Consider the following 19,138-nt stretch of genomic DNA (forward strand, 5'->3'; position numbering starts at 1 on the left):
TTTTCTCTCCGTCGAGCTCTTTTTGTCTCTTCCTTTCACGATTGACATTTAGACACCGGACGCCATTCTTCCTTTTCCACGAAGTCGCTCTCAAAATATTACCCAGCGTGTGTGAAAAGGTCACATGTTCTCTCAGCCCCCTCTCGCTCGTTTTTCATTGATTTAAAAAAAAAAAAAAAAATCTCTGTATCAAGCACAATTACTCTCCCCCTCCCCCCTCCCCCTCCCTCCCCCCCTTCTCCTGTCAGAAGTGCTCTTAACTTTCTGAACTCAATTCAGAGTTAGGAGCAGTCGGCTTTGTATTCCAATACCGCAAAGACTTCATTATTCATTATTAATAAAGAGTTCATTATTGAGGCTGCGCGATCATCGCTATCAGCCTCAAGAATGAAAGGAACCTTCGAGGTGGCAAATAGCTGTGAAAGCGCCATTTGCATTACGACTGAACGGCAACAACGCAACAACAACAACAACCTGTTGGTATTTTAAAGCAAATAAATCTGAAATGCTTGTTTAAAAATCAGGACTGCTGAGGGTTGTTAACGCTGAAATTGGTTGTGCGCCTGCCAAGCTGTTGTTCTGCTCGGCCTCCTGCAGAGTCGCAGACGAGGATCCAGAGGACAGTGAAGGTGGAGGAATAGCCCCGAGCGTCACTGCTGGATGTTTGTTTCCGTGCAGATAATTGGTGCCGACTCACACTGGGTCAGGTGCCTGAGCTGGAGACGCCACCACCGACGGTCTTATTTAAACAGTGGTGAGGTTGTTATGGAGCGGTGGAACAGTGGAGAGCAGTCATCACAGTTCGAATCCGAGCTTCACTGAGGTCGTTTTACTTCGTTAGTCGCCGTCAGCCCTGCTCTACGCTGCAGACTCCCCCCCCCCCCCCCCCCCCCACGACCCTCAGAGGATAAGTGGTGTCGATGGTGGAATGATGGATTTGACATCATTAAGACCACGAGTGTGTCAAAGCACGATCCCATCAACTGTTACTTTCAGATTTAATGCCCCGAGAAAATATAGTCCACAGCCAATTCATCCCTGCATCTCAAATCTTAATCAGAACCCTGCAGCGTCCACCACTCAGATCAATTTAATAATAATTTGAGGCAGACTGATGGATCCATTGACAATCTCCCACAGACATATTAATGTTTGCCCATATGGAAACTTTAAAGGATAAAAAAATGCAGAAACGATGTGCATTGAACTGTTAGGTAATTTTCCTAATTCAGCTTTTATACAATTGATTGTCGTCTTTTTGTTTAGTTATTTATAATTAAGTCAAATATCAAGCCTTATTAACATTTATTTTTTCATTGTCAATTTATTTAAGATATGAAAATCAGCTGTTATATATCGATATAAGACCTTTTTCTTTTCTCCAATGACTGAAGAGTAATCCTTATCCGTGCCTGTTTACAAACCTCCTCAGTGTTTGGGGAATCCTTGATCCCTCCCCGCAGATGGGATATCAAAACATGGCCGTCTCACAATCTAAAGCAGATAAGGAGCTCAGCAGGGGGGGGGCGGGGGGGGTCAAACTCAGTCAACACACGCCAAGGTCAGATAAAGCAACGAGATCAGAGCTTACCTCGGAGGTATTTCCTGTGGCACAGACACAAAGGCCTGGTGACGCTGCACTGGTATTGTTGTAGTAGTGGTAGTAGTGGTGGTGGTGGTGGTAATGCAGGGCAGAGATTAGACCACGCTCCGGCAGATTGAGTGGGGGCTGGGTGGATTCTCGGTCATTTAAGGTAGAGCGACACACTTGGCGGAGCCGCCTTCACTGGGCATTAAACACAATGAAGTGGAGGCAACGCATCCCCCCCCACCTGGACTCCTAACGCCCCCCCCCCCCCCCGTCCCCTTTGCCAACTATAAATCTATCTAGGCCTCCTAATTTCACTAGTCCTCCCCTGTGCTTCCTTCAACTCTTCCTCACGCTCTATATAAGCCGGCCTTTCTGAGGAGTGTCAGCTGTGAGTCCCAATATTATATATGAGGACATGACCTTTACCAGTGTTTTCAATTGACGCTTTCATCCCCCCTGTTTTCAATCAGGGAAGCATAAAGGGCCGCTTCTGAATTATTTAGATGGTGAATGATTGAAAATGTTTAGAGCGCCACTGCACCTCTCTCTCTCTCTCTTTCTGCATCTCTCTCTATTTGCATCTCTCTCTCTCGCTCTCTCTCTCTCTCTCTCTCTCTCTCTCTCTCTTGTTTGACTTGTTCTTGGGAGAAACTCGACATGACTTCTATTCATCCAAATGTTACTAAACAAGTGTCTGAAGCTGGTTCTGCTCACGGCCCTTCACCTCTGACCTTGACAGCATCACTAAAGCTTTGTTAGACTCATATGTAAAAATGGACGTAGACTCCGGGTCTGGAAAGTGAAGCCAATGCGGAAGTGCCTGAAACCCGTATTCTCTCAAATGACCAGCAGAGGGCAACGATTTCTAGGAGAAAATAAGCCTAATAATAAAGTTTTCACAATAATACATCACATGCAGCAGAAGACAAGGTGCAATGTGTTGACGAGTTGAAAATGAGTCCAGCAATGGTTTGTTGTTTCTAAGAAAAACAAGATGGCGTCAGCAAAAAAGCCAAACTCTGGGACTAAAAGCCGTGGATTCGCTTTCCAATGGCTGATGTCACATTTGGTTGCCATCTCAGTCTTCTCCTGAGTCATTTACACACACTCCTCATTCTTCTCCCTCCGTGTCCTCACATTTAATTGCATCCAGTCATGTCTGAGTCCTCAGGACGGCACGTGTATCATTCATGGGCCTGGGTGTGCTGCTGCTCTGCTGCTGCTCTGAGGCACTCTCCTCCTCGGAGCTCATCCCACTCGAGGTCTGACCTCGCCGCTCTACGGTCACAGGTTAATGGGAGTGAGACGACACTCATCTGACACTTCAGCTTGTGCATCCACAGGTCTCACCGGTCTCATTAGACCTGTGGCGTCTCTCTCACCAGCACACGAGGCTCACATTTGAATCCAAGAAACTTCCCTTTGCAAATCATCACCTGACATCACAGAGAGCTTCTTCTCAGTGACGCGTGGACTTTAAATGTGATTTAAGCACATTCGCAGGTATATAATAGTCACTCATGTTATTGCTCAGCTGAAACACTTTTCATGATGGGAAAATGGGCGATGGGTGTGTTCGGTGGATTTTTTTTTTTTTACTGTGTTGAGATTTATCCATGTTGGCTTCCAGGTGATGCCTGTTGTTGTACATGGTTTATGAATGTTTGCCTGGCTGTGTGTGTTAGCTCGCTTGCACAGCAGCTTTGTAGTACATTATTTCTGACTGGCACGCAATTGTTCCGGAGCAGCGGCGCGAAGATGAGCATTAAAGAAGAGAGCGGTGTGAGCAGATAGGAAGAAAGGGCAGCAGCGTGATGATTTACCACCGAGCCTTCCCATATTTTACCTCATTGGGAGCTTTTTCTTTTTAATGGCAAGATTGCCGTTGGTATTTCATTCTATTAGGTGCAGCCAAAAATGTCACCACTTTGCTCCCAGCCTATATTTCACCAAGCGGTGGGCATGTGGTATGGCTCTTATCTCTGATAGATGGACCAACACATCAGCGAGCGGGGACACTCTCCTCCACCAATCACAGCCGTAAACACTTTATTGCATTATAGTGAGTCCCGTTGCACACACACACACACACACACACACACACACACACACACACACACACACACACACACACACACACACACGGGGCCTGGCGTGGCGACAGGGAGGAGGAGTGAGGGAATTGCTCCCTCTAGGCCAAGTTCAAGTCAACTGCAGGTGGTTTTGAAAACTTTTGATTCGAGGGAGACGGCAGTAATTACATCTGTTTGTTCTGGGTTTAACGTAATCAGCTCAAAACGTGTGTGGGGTGGGGTGGGGGGGGGGGAGGAAACCCAGCACGGCCCAACTCCAATTTTTTGCTCTAATCTCTCCCAGAGCCGTTATTGGCTTATCATAGTTGTAATTGGTGTGAACCCGCTTGTATTTCTCATCTGTGTTTGATGATGGATGATTGCGTGGTTAATTCCCCCCCCCCCCCCCCCCCCCCCCCGGCAGCCAGAAGCAAATTGAACCTGTTGCACTTTTGGGGATTTGAGTTATTTCGGGAGCTAACCTTACTCTGTGGATTAATGCCACGTTCTGGAAAAGGTCTGTCATTACGAGCCCACTCTGCCGGAGGGGGGGAAGAAGAAAATGATCTCGGCCGTCACTAATCGTTGATGCTGATGTTTAAAATAGATGGCAACCATTCATAAACAACTGGTCCCCCATTGCTCTATACTTCCATTTGATATGACTAAGCAGTGGACATTTGCAGGCCATCCTCTTTCTTTTTCAGAATACTGTCTTGATGTAATGTCACGTGTGATGTACTGTGTTTGTGGACCATGTTAATGTGTAACTCAATTCTGATATGCCTGGATCCTGATGGCTTGGGCCCAAGACATCCATGGACAGTTAACCCCATAGATATTTATATAAAGGCTAGATGTCTCGGCCAACTAAGTCGAACGTCCACACATGGCGGCCATCTTGCCACAGTCAGCTCGCTCACCCATAACATTGTGTTGTAGTGGTACATTTTTAAATAACCATAACTTGCTCAATTTTCAACAGATTTTTAAACGATTTGGTTTTTTATAAACGTCAGAGATGTAGTTATGACACTGCATACTTATTAATAATTATGTTATTTCAAAAAAATTATTATGTTCTAAATAGGTACAAGATTTCCCTTTACAAATATACATCAAGAATTATTTTATTTTATTTAAAATGTACATGTACCAACACAATGTTATGGGAGCCGCCTGTGGCAAGATGGCCGCCATGTGCGTTCTTTCTACTCCGTTGGCCGGCAAAGCGGACGAGTCATCTAGCCTTTATATATATATCTATGGTTAACCCCACTAGGCTTAGACTTGTACCCGTGGCATCTAATTTCATTTTTAAAATGATGTGATGTACTGTATGACTGCATTTGATAAAAGGAAATAAAAATAAGTTTAAAACTAAAAAGATGGCCACCTGTCCTCTGTGTGTGTGTTTTCTCACCTGGTCTGTCTGTTTTTCTTCCCCCTTGCAGCTGTGCGGCTGTGGGCTGCTGGGCGTGGGCATCTGGCTCTCCGTGTCTCAGGGCAGCTTCGCCACCTTCTCTCCGTCCTTCCCGGCGCTGTCCGCCGCCAACATGGTCATCGCCATCGGAGCCATCGTCATGGTGACGGGCTTCCTCGGCTGCCTGGGCGCCATCAAGGAGAACAAGTGCCTGCTGCTGAGCGTGAGTTAGGATCTGCATATACCTACGCATTCTGAATAAGACACACACAGACACACACAACTGTCAGTGCACACTCCTCTCTCAAACTTCTCTCCTCCTTTTGGATGTTTCTTTTTTCTCACATGCCCAGACTTCACTCATGCAAATATTGACAGAGCTGCCTGGTGGTGACAGCTCCTCACATATATACATAAATATATATCTATACACCTCCACACGCCGGTCACAGGCCAGTGGATGACACAGCGGTGTGTTTGTCCTCGTCTTCCCTGCCGGAACCACGATGGAGGCAGACGACTGACTGAAGGATTTCACTCTACATTATATCAAACCTCAGGGGCTGTCAGAGGAAAATTAAAGCTAAAGCTGAGCGGTGAGATTCTCCCTCTCTCTCTCTCTCTCTCTCTCTCTCTGTCTCTCTCTCTCTGTCTCTCTGCGAGTCGACACTAAGGCGTTCATATCATTTCCATGGCTTCAGTCACAGCCCAGTGACAGAGCTGTCAGTCAGGAGGCCTTTAGTGTCACTGTGGTTTAATTACTGTATGTACACAGCACACTAAAGACACTCCATGTTTCCTCGCTCAATAATGGAGACTGCTCCATAATTCACTACAAAGGCCTCTCTGTCTCCACATTGCACTGTTTGCCCAAAGTTTCACAAGTGTCTTATCTTGAGCACAAGTTAATTACAGAAGTTCACACAGCGGAATGAGTTTTTTTTGAGTGAATCCACTGCAGGAAAAAAAAATGAAGACGAGAGAAAAAAAAGAAAAGCAAAACATCTTTCATGTACAGCAACTTTAAATGAGATGTGGAGTTGGGGCTCTGGGTACTTAACATCACAAACAGCTCAATCCCTTGAAGCTCTTGCATCAGTCAAAAGCTCCAGCAAATACTCAGTGTTCGGCGGCGGCTTCTTTCACCTGCCTGACTGCTGTGAAGCAGAGAGAGGAAGAGGAGGAAGAGGAGGAGGATGGGGGGGGGGCTGAGGAAGTCGACTAGAATACATAATAAAAGAGATAGAGACTTAATGGGAAATCTTGAAGTTGTGATGTTTCTCATTAAGTCTCTTCCCGCATCCTTGTGTGGTCTCATTTCACGTTTGGACATGGTCTTTCTGATAAGTGCTGTGGAGTCTGCTCCTCGTTTTTGCCTTAATCTGTCCGTCAGAACCCTCCCGTGTGTGTTGGGTAAGGGGGGGCGGGGGGGGGGGGGGGGGGCTGTGTGCAGGACGTGGAAAGATCAGAGTGGGTTAAGATCTCCCGGAGCGAGCAGATCTGAGCGTTTACCTTGACACATTATCTCTGAAGTTGCTCTGTGGACAGCTCCCTCTGAGTCAGAGACATTCGACACCTATAGACTTCCGCTGCGGAGAGTTCTCCGTCTCTATCCGCTGCCAAAAGTTGTTTTTACCGGATGACAATTTATTTTTTCTTTTAAGTGCGGAGAGAATCCACAAAAGTATCCGAGTGAAAAGTAAACCTTAGAGGTGTGAAGAGAACACGTACGCCCACAATGCGAAACATGTGGAGCCAGTGAAGCGCCGCCAATCGAGAAGAACAGACGCTGCGGCGTTTTCTCTTTAGCACCAGGAGCATGTGACAAACTGACTGTGAAGGCAAACCAGTAATACACTGAACTGGCAACCCGGCTCCTCACCCAACAACAAACTGTAGTAACTATTTCATCTGGGCCCTGACACACTAAGAGAACGCAGACTCCCTCCCCGCCAAATGAGTTTGGAATTTAATGGGGTTCCTCTCAAATCTAGGTTTGCGCGCCTCCTCCCACGCTGTGCAGAGGAGCTGGGTAAATATTGTGCGGAAAGGGGGGGGGGGGGGGGGTCGAGCAGGGAGAGGAGAATAGCTGATGAGATGCATGGCTGTGTTGGAAATTAATCTGAGGGAGTATTAAACCCTCTTCCCCCCCGTCTCACACGTTCACCAACACTCCAGCATTTCTTGTTTTACTCCCTCTGTCACATCCACCTCCTATTTACTCTCCCTCTATCTCTCTCTCTCTCTCTCTCTCTCCCTCCCTTTCTTTCCTGAAAACTTTTAAAGTGTCTGCTACTGAATTTTATTATTGGGAAATCGGGGGTTGATGTGTTTTCTGCTGCCAAACGTACAAAACCTTCAGGGAATAACTCAACATTTTAGGAAGTACACTTTCTTTTCTTGCTGCTGAGAGTGGGATCGATATTTGAGATCGATGTTTACCGTACAGACCTTCCTTTACAGTAAATAGAAAGCTACAGTTGGCATCTGATTAGCTTAGCTTAGCATAAAGACTAGAAGGAGGTTGCCTCCTGTCCAACACTGTGTCCGAAATCACTTACAAATCACTTGTATAGTCCACTATATAGTGGGTTCACCGCTTTGGAGAAAACCTGGCATAGTTGGGGCAAGTGAATGAGTGGGTGATTTCGGATATAGCTCTATATACTGTATATAAAGATGGATGAAGCCAAATCTCCTCAATAGCCCCCTAGTGGCGCTATAGCTCATAACCCTGTCCTCCCTCCACAACTATAAAAGGTCAAAGGGCACATCATCTTTTTTTTTTAAGCATGCAAAGATGGTTTCTTTCATTTCAAATGTATTCTTACACACACATTATACATAATTAAAACATTAGATATCGCCGTCTGTATAGTTTGGCTTCCTTCCTGGATAGGTTGAAGAAGTTTAGACATCTTACAATCTTTGATCTACAAAGCAAATATGCCTAGCCTAGCTTAGCATAAAGACTAGAAACAGGAGGAAACCGCTAGCATGTCTCTGGCGCTTTAAAACGTACCTGTCAAGCATTTAGAGGTTAAACTCTCATCTCTCACGAGGGCAAATAAGTGCGTTTCCCAGAATGTTGTAGTTTCTGCAGGCAGCTGTAGAAAGAATGTATCACACACGTTCACATAATGCATTGCAGTAAATGTGACATGTAAGTAATCTACACTCGTGTAATGATTGTTGCTGACACCCTGTAGCACCCAGGGACACAAACCACTGCAACAAAGACCCAGTCGCTCAGATTTATATTCAACATGTTCTAATCGGCCTGACATGCTGGATTAACTCCACTGCCAGGCCCACTGTTAAAACAAGCCTCCCTCTCTCTCTCCCCCTCTCTCTCTGACAGTTCTTCATTGTCCTGCTGATAATTCTCCTGGCAGAGCTGATATTGCTCATCCTGTTCTTTGTGTACTCAGATAAGGTAAGTTCATTTTCCTTTTTTCTTTCACGTCATGTCTGATTGTCGAAGCCCTGTGAGTGTGTGCACACAGCGTCAAGACCGAGAGGCAATAAGTGCTCTCAGCCTCGGAAAGTTAAAGCTTGTCACACACACGCTCGCACAACTGCACAAAGCAATAAAAAGGTGTTAGCTCGATAAACATATGTTCCAGGGGGGTCAGACTTGAGTCTTTCTATATTTAGCTACCTCTCCAGTGGGGGGTTGATTTTGAATTCTACCCTTCACCCTGGAGTCAAAGGTTAGGCCCCCAAAAGCAGCCCCATCTCCACCAGTTGGCTGCCAGTAATTGGTCCCAAGCTCAGTTCCCATGACCCCCAGTCAGGTGCATGTCTAGGGCTGCAACAGATGACGATGTATGGAGATCTGGGGATTACTGACTGGCAAGTTCTTCTCCGCACTCAATCAAGTCCCATCGCAAATGTTTCATCCTGAAGATGACAAATGTCTTGGCCGGGACAAGTAATGAAGTCTTCTGTCTGTTCTCAAGGACACGGCGCTGATAGATCCGTCTATTTATACATTCAGAGTCGCCATGTCGCCCCGGCCTTTGGGACGGCGGCTAATTCTCCCTCGTGGTTCTGAGGTTATTGCTCAGTAACTTAGTCAGATAAAGGAATTCATTTAGCAGCCGATCCACTCTCAGATTTGGATCAGGTCTCGCAGGCACCGCCAGCCGGGAGTAAATATGTCTGTGGTCTTATCGCCGAAATATTTCCGGCTTAACTTTGAAGAAAATAAAAAAAAGACATCTAATGCAGCTTCCCCCAGTGGATTTTAAAGAGAGAGCATCTTCACTTTTTCCAGCAACTCCTTCCCATCACCTGTGAAAATGGAAAGGATTTCGATTTTTCGGACTGTGAGGATTTCAAATAACTTTAAATTAGTTTGTTGGGCAGACTGACTTTTTCTCCCCAGTTCTCGTGAATGGCCACAATATGTCGTGTTTGTCTCATCCCACTAAATCACTGTGTGTTTATCCTGGCTCAGACCATAATGGGATATGGAGCCACGATAATGCAAATCACCGCCGAATACTTTCCCCTTTATTGGCTCTCAAATCTCATTGGAAGTAAAAAGGCTATTGCAGCAAATTACCAGTAATTAGAGGTGGTATTTATAGACTGAGGCATGAATTGAAGAGATTCTTACACAGACAGCATTATATGTTTTTAAAAAACATCAGAATAAGATGAAGGACAGCCAGTGTCCATCGCACAGGGCCTTTCAGATATCACTTTCTGTTTTCCTTTCCTCCCTCTCTCCTCTTGCGTCCCTCCAGTGAGATCTGGTATGCTGTGTGAGGCTCGGCTCGTCCTCTGTTACAGCCCCGTGATCAGAGGAATCGCTAATTCCCTTCCCCTATTTGATCTCCTAATCACAAGGCATTTATTAACAAGTCTGGAAGACGTACAGCAGTTGGCGGCTTTTAAAATGTGTATCAACAGAGGCCTGCAAAACAGATTACTTTAGTCTCTCAAATAGATCATCTTTAAGTCATGAGTGAGGCCTTTGCCAACTGGGATGAGACGTAGGGAAGGAGTTATATTATCTTATTAAATATAAGCATATAATATATTTTAGGAACACATTTTCCCCCGGCTTCCGTCACCCTGCTGATGCGTGGGTATCCTCTCCTGGCGGTGTTACGCGTGCTGATTAAATACCAGGTAGAGGCCGTGGTATAACAAAAGCCGGCCCCCGCATTTAGCAAGCAGCTGACTGCAGCAGATGGCCGCCCCACAAACCAGATCACAGCCATTCGTCTTTAACGGCGTGACCTCATTGTGCCGCCGTCGACCCCGGCACGCCGAGCCGAGCGCCTCTGAAAAGTTGATTAGCCCGGGAATGTGGGAGCCGAGCCTGGAGGGGAGAGGAGGGGCCAGAGCAATGAGTGTGTGTGTGTGGGGGGGGGGGGGATAGCAGGTGGATACAGGTGAGAGAATAGGCAGGTGAGATATCGTGGTCGGGTACAAAACGTGTTAGTGATGGAAGGTGTTAAACGAGGAACGAGGACATAAAAATAGTGTAACGAGCGCAGCAGAAGGTGTCGAATGTGATAAGAGTCCCTGTCTGGTGTCAGCAGGGGAAAGAACTGAAGACGTGATGACACTTCAGCTGCTTTCAGACCTGCACGGAGTCACAGTCACATGCTCCAGTCAGTTTGTGTAACTTTTCCTGCCCGCTTTAAAAAATAGAGAAAAACTCATTGCAGGCGAGTGCTGACAATGAAGTGTCTTACATGAGACAGACAGAGAGATGTCAAATACTAAAAGACGAGGATGTCCTCCAGATTCAAGAATGGTCATCTTGCCTGAATGTTCCACAAACGTTCCTGCAGTTTTCAGACAGAAGGAACATTCTCCTGTCTGCAAACCGCTGCAGTCACGTAACACACCAGCAAAGTGAGTCTGTAAGGCGAAATCATATTTATGTTGTGTTGTATGTGTAGTTGCTGTTGGTTTAATCCCCACAGTCATGCTTTATCTACCAAGACCAATTACAGCACAGCGGTGGGGGGTCTCTCCATCGCTCTGTGGAAGTGCCCGGGCCCCCAGGCTCCCCGGCGCCGGCTGGTGTGGAGCGACGCAGGGAATTAAGTGTCCTGTTTAATGATGTGCTTTTGGGGACCTCTGGCTCCGGTGCTGTTCCTCTCCACATCATTTATTGCTCTTTCAGGGCGGATAGCAAACAGGGCTGTCCAGAGCTGTGCAACGAGGGCGACAGCAGAACAGTGTCGGCTTCCCTCCTCCGGGCCACGAGACACAAAGGATTAGATGATTAGATGATTAAAGCCCTGACAGCGTGCGAACCAATGATTATTATGTTGGAGAAGATGAGGCAACAAAGCACTTCTGAAAGAGGCGTAATGGAGCGAATGTAACATGCCATGTTAAAAAATGGACGAATCAGTGTTGACCTGAGATTCTTTCTTTGAAGACTGTGCAGCCGGACTGTTTTGTGATGAGGGGAACGCTCTCCCGGCTGAGAGGAGATAAGCCTCTGTGATCTGACAACACTGAAAAGACAACTTGCTTTAGTTCATTCAAAGGAAACAGTGAATTACATCATGTCTCAGTCTGGATTGTACAACTGTTTAAAACATCATAGGAGGACATAAAACGCACAACTCCAAGTCGTGTTTCCAGTCTTCCACATCCGCTCAGAGGCTCAGTGGAAAAATCATAATTGTGCTGCTGTTTCAAGTTCCAAAAAATGCAAATGATATCCACTGGATTGATGCCACTTCAACAACAGTAGAATCATTTTCCTCCAGACACTGGAGTCGCTGCTGGTGCTGTGCCTGTAGCCTGTAGTCTTTCTCTGGAACTGGATCCGACCTGGTCCCTGTGGACCGAGTGTCAGGAAAGTTAAAATGAAACCCCCTGGGAACAGAATCTTCAGAACAGACACATATTTGTCGTACAGTGAGCATTTGCTTGTTTTAGCACAAGCTGTGGAACGGTAGCAAACTGGGACATTGAACATTCAACATCTAACCAAACATATAAAAGAGAATAAATAACCAAAAGCACAATATGTCCCCTTTTAAGAGGTGATTATTGACATGTCAGTGTCCACAGCTTATCTCCATCGACCCCAAACATAGACTTTATATGAAGATGGACAATCACCCCCTTTTTTTATAGCATCATTTAATTTAAAACTAAATGAACACTGCATATTGAATATTCTTCAGCGTGGTAAGAGCTACCTGAAATGACAAAGAAAACATCTTTGAGAACATTTTTATTTGACATGTATTATTTGAATTTGGTCCACGTCCCATCCACTTACATGGAGGAGGTGGGATTCATGACCTGTGCTCCAGCCAGCCTCCAGGGGGTGCTCAAGACTTCACTTTACAAAGATCCCAAGTGACCATTTGAAAGAAAACTAACAACAGATGGAAGTTGGGACTTTTTTATAAAAGTTAGAGAAATGTCAACGTCTTCACTTGATGTCCACAGATGTGTCAGAAAGCTTAAGGACTGTTTTCAGTTATCTTTAACATTTGTGTATGTTCCATTTGTGTTATATAACAGATGGGTTGTGTTTACTTGCTTTTGCTGAACCACCTGCATAGTCTGTGTTTCTTTTCTCTTAATGAAATTGGACTTCAGAGACTGGGACTCGTTTGGAATTAAGCCCCGACATTGTTTGAAGATTGTAATCGCTCAAAGTGATAACTAGCAGTTGGGTTAAAAGTGAATAAAGCTCCACACACAATGCACTAATTGCTCATCCATACGCCCGTCAGGCCACCTACTGTGGTAGACAATGCTTTCCCGTGGTAAGTTAGTATCTCTCTTCATCAAACAGCCGAGTGAGAACTCCCAAAACTACTGCGGTAAAAGTGTAAGTCAGGGCACAAGCTCCTGTGGGAGAATTCTTCATTTATGTGGCACAGATGTGACCTCTGCTGCCTGAAGAAGAAAATCAGGGTTTGTGCTAAATATTGCACAAGAAAACACAGACTCAAAAAAAGAAGATCTTTCAGATTTCTTTCCAAAGTGAAGCTCAGCTGTGGTTAAGTGCCCGTGGGACCAGTAAGCAGAGTGGTTTCATGTCTGCACGGTGACAGGTCCCAGTGTAGCCAGCATCTCCAGATCTGGGGCCCGATTGTGACAGCGTACGTCAGGAGTGCTTGCACTGGAATTACTGTTATTACTATCACGTCACTCTGATCCCAGCACAGAGAGTACAGCTACATTCCCCAGTTTATTTCCTCTGCCGGCACAGAAAGATGCTCGGAAAGAAACTTCGGTGAAGTTGAAAAAAAGTCTTGTACGAGAATAAAACGGGTGAAAATAGCAGTGATACCTTATCATTTGGTAATTTCAGCGCTGACTGGATGTGTTGAATTACGGTGTCTCCAGTGTGACAGGTGTTAATCAGACAATCAGCCGTGCACCCTCTGTTTCCTGCTGTCGTGCTCACTGAGAACACAAACGCTTTGGAGTCTGGAGAGAAAGCCGAGTCCTCCCTCCTCCCTGTCATCACGCTATCTGCTCTTCTCCTTTTTCTTTATTTCTCTGGGACTGTGTAGCGACTCGCGATCCTCCAGCTGGCAGCGCTCAACCCTTTTTTAGATGTTTCTGTGATGAATGTGCTGTCCCGTATTTGCTGAGTGCAGACTTCTTCGGCCCAGTGGAAAGTGCCGGCTTATTTATGTAATGGCAGGCATGAGCTGTGCCTCAGGGCTTTTGTCAACGTGAGGAATTGCATTTGAAGCCCAGTGGCGACAGAAGACGACTTAAAGCTCGGGTTGGTAATCTTAGAAACGGTTGATCACAAAACTTCCCCTTGGCCACAAATGAACGCACGGTGGATGTTTGTGCAGCGGAACTTCTTGCTTTTCATTTCGACCTTATCAGTTACACTTATGTAAATATACAGTTCCCAGCGAATAGCCAGTGAAAACGATCTTTCACCACAGTTTCAAAGTCTATATCTGTCGGATATGTGACTTACATAAATATTTGAAACCATTCCTGTAGCCGTATCAAAGTAGGAGTACTTTAGCATTTCCGTTGACTGATCCCTTTATTTCTTTTGCTGGCATTTGGTTAAGTACATAGCCGGACTTGTATAGCATCAGGGTTCGTACGGTCATGGAAAACCTGGAAAGTCATGGAATTTTAAAATGTGTTTTTCCAGGCTTGGAAAAGTCATGGAAAAAAATAATCTCCCAAAAGTTTTTGAAAAGTCATGGAAATTTGTAATATTCATATTTTCATGTCGTTCCTTTTTAGGGATGGTCATAATTAATCGATTATTCTCCCGAAGATCGATTAAGACAATTTAATCGAATGCCCATCCCTAGTTCATTAACGCTTAAAATAATTCATATGCTTTTAAAGAAATACGCTCAAAATATAAGCAGGCATACTTGGGTTAGTGTCATTTAAGGTATATTGTATGCCTTGGAATTCTAATTGTTAGTTTAAAACACTAAATTGTGTCACTTTTTCGCGTATACACCGAGATTTTACAAAATATTCGGTCATGGAAATTTGGTTTAAAGTTATTGAAAAGTCCTGGAAATCCATTGGTCAACATGTGTATGAACCATGGTAGTTGCACATGCACCTAGTGGGGCCCAGGCGTGATGATTGTCAGAAGCCGACTTTCTGTGACCTGCTCGCTAACTTCTGACGGTCGTCTCTTCTTCAGCCGTGTTTTTCACGGGCAGTTTGCAGACAGGCAGGTCGATTAGTGACAGGCAGGTCGATTAGTGACAGGCAGGTCGATCAGTGACAGGCAGGTCGATTAGTGACAGGCAGGTCGATTAGTGACAGGCAGGTAAGCCAGCAGATCATTTCAATCGTCTCATATAACATTTAACTAGCTGTTATTAAAGCCTGGTGTCAGTTAAACAATTTCCAGGAGCAGAATCGTGAGTTTTCTGTCAAGACCTTTCGTTTTCCACATCAGTGAGAAAATAGGCTAACGCAACAAAGGATTGTGTTTGTATCTGCTGCTTCTTTGCAGGCACAGAGAAATGGGTCAGAGTGCTGTGAGATCAAATCCCTGTTTGTTCTGAAGTCATTTGTCTGCCTCTCGTTAGCAGTAAATCCGGATCATTAAGTTTCATTTCAGGCCGTTACAAAGACTTCCACACATGAAGCGGACGACGGGCGGAGACTTATTGGCGAGTCAGAGGAGGATTTTTATCGCAGTCGTGGTGTTGGTGGTGGTGGGAGGGCGGCTGCTCCCCAGCGACTGTGCAGGAGTCATTACCGACTCCTCCAGCGCTGGAGGAGTCAGTAATGAGCGAGCAGCTCCACATAAAGACGGAGAGAGAGATAAAAAAACAAAGTACGAGGCAGAGATTGATGATGCTGCTGCTCTACATCTCATTTCCCTGCACAAGGACAGAGATGGCGGTGCACCGAGTCGCTCCTCTGCATCAGCACAGCAACATAGCGGGAGAGAAGAAGAAACTACACTAATCTTATTTTCAAAAGGTTCTAGAGGATGTTTCAAATGGGCGCTGCATGATTAATAAAGCACTTTATTTCCAAGGAAACATGAATTACTGTGTAAAAGAAAAAAGATCAGTTTGACTTTTATGTGTGATTCTGCAAATAGTTTTTCCTGTGCCTTGCAGTGCAGAAAACGCTCCCCCCCCTCCCCTCCCTCCCCACAACGATAAATTGCTGAAGCATTTAATTAAAAGCTTAATTTAATTTTCTGTACCGTCAAAGGAAGCTCTGTCTCTCATATACAGTGCAGAGTACACAAGTAATTACTCAAGTAAACCAGTAATGAGTAAATGTTCAATTCACTCAGTCGAGTGGTATTGACCAGGAGTTCTCTGTTGTTTTATAAACTGAGGGATTCACTGTGCAGCTTCTAGAAAACCTCGCTGTGCTCTCGTCCCCCCTGAGGAAAGAAAGCACAGAGGAGCTGAAGCACCTTGTTGTGTCAGACAGTGACAGACATGATGCTGCTTCTCTTATCTTGTGTGTGCGTGCAGATTCTTTTTTTTTATGTCTTATTCCAGTGCACCGTCTGAGCCCTTAAGCTCAAACTCTAAAAACATTTGTGCTCTATTTGTTGTGTGTGATATCGACTGTGATGCCGCGCAGGCACGGTTCTGTCGGTTCGTGTCATTTTTTTCTCCAGCCATAATTAGCCGGCATCTAACGCGTCCCTCAATCAACGCTGGCAGTTTGCAAATCCCCGCAGGCGACAGCAGCAGAACTGAAGCTCCTGATTCAGAATCTCATCGCATCCAAAGAGATATTAATCTCCATCAGACGGGGCCGGCGCTGAGCACATTGTTGGGGTTCAGTGAGGAGGAGAGTGATTTGTTAGCTCTGCTGAAGGGCATGTTGTAGCTCTGCCTGTGTGTGTTAGTGTGTGTGTGTCTGTGTGTGTGTGTGTGTGTGTGGCAAAGTGACATGACACACGACACGTGTCTGATCTGCATTCATCACACAAAAGTCCTGAGTCAGTGTAGCAGAGGTTGTGTATTTTTAACTCGTAACCTCGCGTAGCTGCCGGCGTCCTAGCGGCGTTGGCGTATCCTCCGGTCGTCCTCCTCCTCCGAGCTGATCTCTTATCTTTCCATCTGGATGAGGCGCTGCACAGAAACAGGAATCAAACAAACAACCCTCTAAGAATACTGAGCAGCACCTCTTCCCCCCCCCCTCGTGCAACCGACACCGTCATCTACAAATCTGTGTGAGAAGACAGCGGCACTTTCGGAAAATCAAAGTAGTGTTAATGCGCCCTGTAAGCTTCAGCTGCCGTCTCAGATATGAAGACTCTAACCCGAGGTCTCTAACCGATGGCTGCTGTTGTCTTTCTCCTCGTCAGGTGAGTGAGAACGCGAAGCAGGACCTGAAGGACGGCCTGGCTCTCTACAACTCAGACAACAACATAGGCCTGAGGAACGCCTGGAATATCATCCAGGCAGAGGTACCTCCCGCTGTGCATTACACCAAATGTGACACATATATGAGGCCCATTAGCATGAGTGTGATATAACAACTCCGGGGTTCATGCATTAATGCAAAGATTTACTGAAATATTCCTGCTAATGTGTTTCCTGGCTCGTACCGGTGGCATTAATGCAACATTAAAAGTCAAAACCGGCCGTTGAAGAGCATTTTTCTTGCATTATTGGAGCCCTATAAAGCAACTGATTGATTATAATCATCGTGACATTAAAGCATGAACTAAACTTGTGTCTGTTTTCCTCCCGGTACAGTGGAAGTGCTGCGGTGTGATAGCGTACACCGACTGGCACGAGGCCCTGCAGGACAAGGTGGTTCCTGACCGCTGCTGTCAGGAGCATTACCAGAACTGTGGACAGAACTCCACCAACATGTTCTGGAACAGGGTGAGTGCACGTCGACTGGGAGGTGAAGGCCACGCCGGGTGAACGGGACCAAAAAGCTCCCGTTTGAAGTGTTTCTGTTTTTTGGAGAGATAATTAAATGAGGACAAAAGAGACAGAATGTCCAACAGAGAGAGAGAGAGAGAGAGAGAGAGAGAGACAGAGAGATGCTAAATGATCCCGGGTGAAGACACAGGACGACTGCAGCCACGAACTCCCTGTGATGACGACATGCTCGCTTAAAGAACATCTCTACAGAGAGAAATGAAAGGACCACCAGCACAGAGAGTAAAACTGACCACAAACGACCAGGCTGCCTCGCTTGTAGACATTTTACGTCTTGCTCCCATGTGGGAATTGTGGGTTTCTCCCTCAGTGTAGCCGGGGTCACATTATGACGCTATTGAGATCATTATCCAAATCCATATGCTCCTCTTTGTTTTATGTCATGTTTAAAGTCGTGTTTGAGTGTACAAGGTTTTTTTAAAGTTCTCTACGCCAACGCGACGGACATCAGTGCAGGAATCTCGGGGGAAATCCAAAATCATAACTCGTGTACATGTTTAATCGAGGGTCCATCTGGTGGGTAACAGCTTTCAGCCTCGGTGGGTGGTGAGAGCAGCTTTCACAGTTTTCCTCTTCCTGCTGCATTCTGATCACGATGGATCTTTTTTCCATTATGCATTAAACAACAGATCTTTTTTTTTTTTTTTAAACCTTTCAGTACAATACTCACCAATCTCCCCAAATTACAAGTCTAATCTGCTGTTGGTCTGGCGTGCGCTTTGTCACCAGGTCCAAAGTAGAGGATTTAAAGCTGTAATATAATTGCCAAAATGAGAATAGGCCGACATGGAGCTGGCCCACTGGGAGAAAGGCAGCACTAAAAGAGTGTGTGGGTCTGTGTGTGTGTGTGTGTGTGTGTGTTTGTAATCCTGCCCAGAGGAGACGGCCACACACTGTACAGCAGAGTTAAGACGTACAAGCAGCCACACCAAAGACCAGGCGCCACTCGGCAGCTGAAACCACCATTAGGTCCATCACCCCTCATCCTGCCAGTGGGTGACCTCCCCACGAACCCGCTGTAGGTGGGAATACATTTGAGATAGAGTGCACTCGCGTCCATATGGCCCTTAAGCCTGCATATAAAAGTCCTCGCTCGTGGGTAATTCACTCGGTTTAATACCTCACCTGGTCGTTCATTCATCCGAGCGTAAAGCTCACGTGTCCTGGGAGAGCGTGAAGTGGACGGTTGGGTTTTTCCAGGTGACCGGCCGGGCTCGGAGCAGCTGTGTGGCACGATTCTTCTATACCGGGCTGAAAATGCATCTTTTCATAGCAGCAGCAGCAGAATCAGAGTACAAGCTTATTTTTATTTTTGCTTTCTTTCATTTCAGGGCTGTTTCGAGAAAGTGGAGGAATGGCTGGATGAAAACAAGCACCTGCTGGGAACTATAGGCATGGTCATCTTGGTGCTGCAGGTGAGAGGCGCGGTGATAAATTGTTCTTTCTTTCTCCATTTCTCTGAGCCTCTCTCCCATTTGTGTTCCCTTCAATCATTTATTGTTTTGTGTCTGTGTGTCTGGCAGAAAAATAAGACATTTAAAAAAAAAAAGTGCATCAAATGGCCTCTGTGACTTTGTCGTCTGCTGAGAAACTTATGAGGCCTGTGCTCCGGTGGGCTTTCAGGGAACCTACACATCTTTAAATATTTAAGTCGCTGTCTTCT

At 45.8% G+C, this 19,138-nt stretch overlaps 1 protein-coding gene across 1 annotated transcript in view; it reads left to right on the forward strand.

The window, feature by feature from the left end:
• Positions 1-18,890, forward strand: part of tspan9a (tetraspanin 9a) — a gene marked incomplete at its 3' end in the record, with an annotated part of 65,389 nt that extends 46,499 nt beyond the window's left edge. Inside the window, 5 exon segments of the mRNA XM_053427995.1 lie at positions 5,118-5,309; positions 8,448-8,522; positions 16,887-16,988; positions 17,281-17,412; positions 18,807-18,890. Of these exon segments, the coding sequence (XP_053283970.1) occupies positions 5,118-5,309; positions 8,448-8,522; positions 16,887-16,988; positions 17,281-17,412; positions 18,807-18,890 (585 nt within the window).
• Positions 18,891-19,138: the final 248 nt, after the last annotated feature.

Source organism: Pleuronectes platessa, chromosome 7 (assembly GCF_947347685.1).
Source record: "Pleuronectes platessa chromosome 7, fPlePla1.1, whole genome shotgun sequence".
NCBI classification, from domain to species: Eukaryota; Metazoa; Chordata; class Actinopteri; order Pleuronectiformes; family Pleuronectidae; genus Pleuronectes; species Pleuronectes platessa.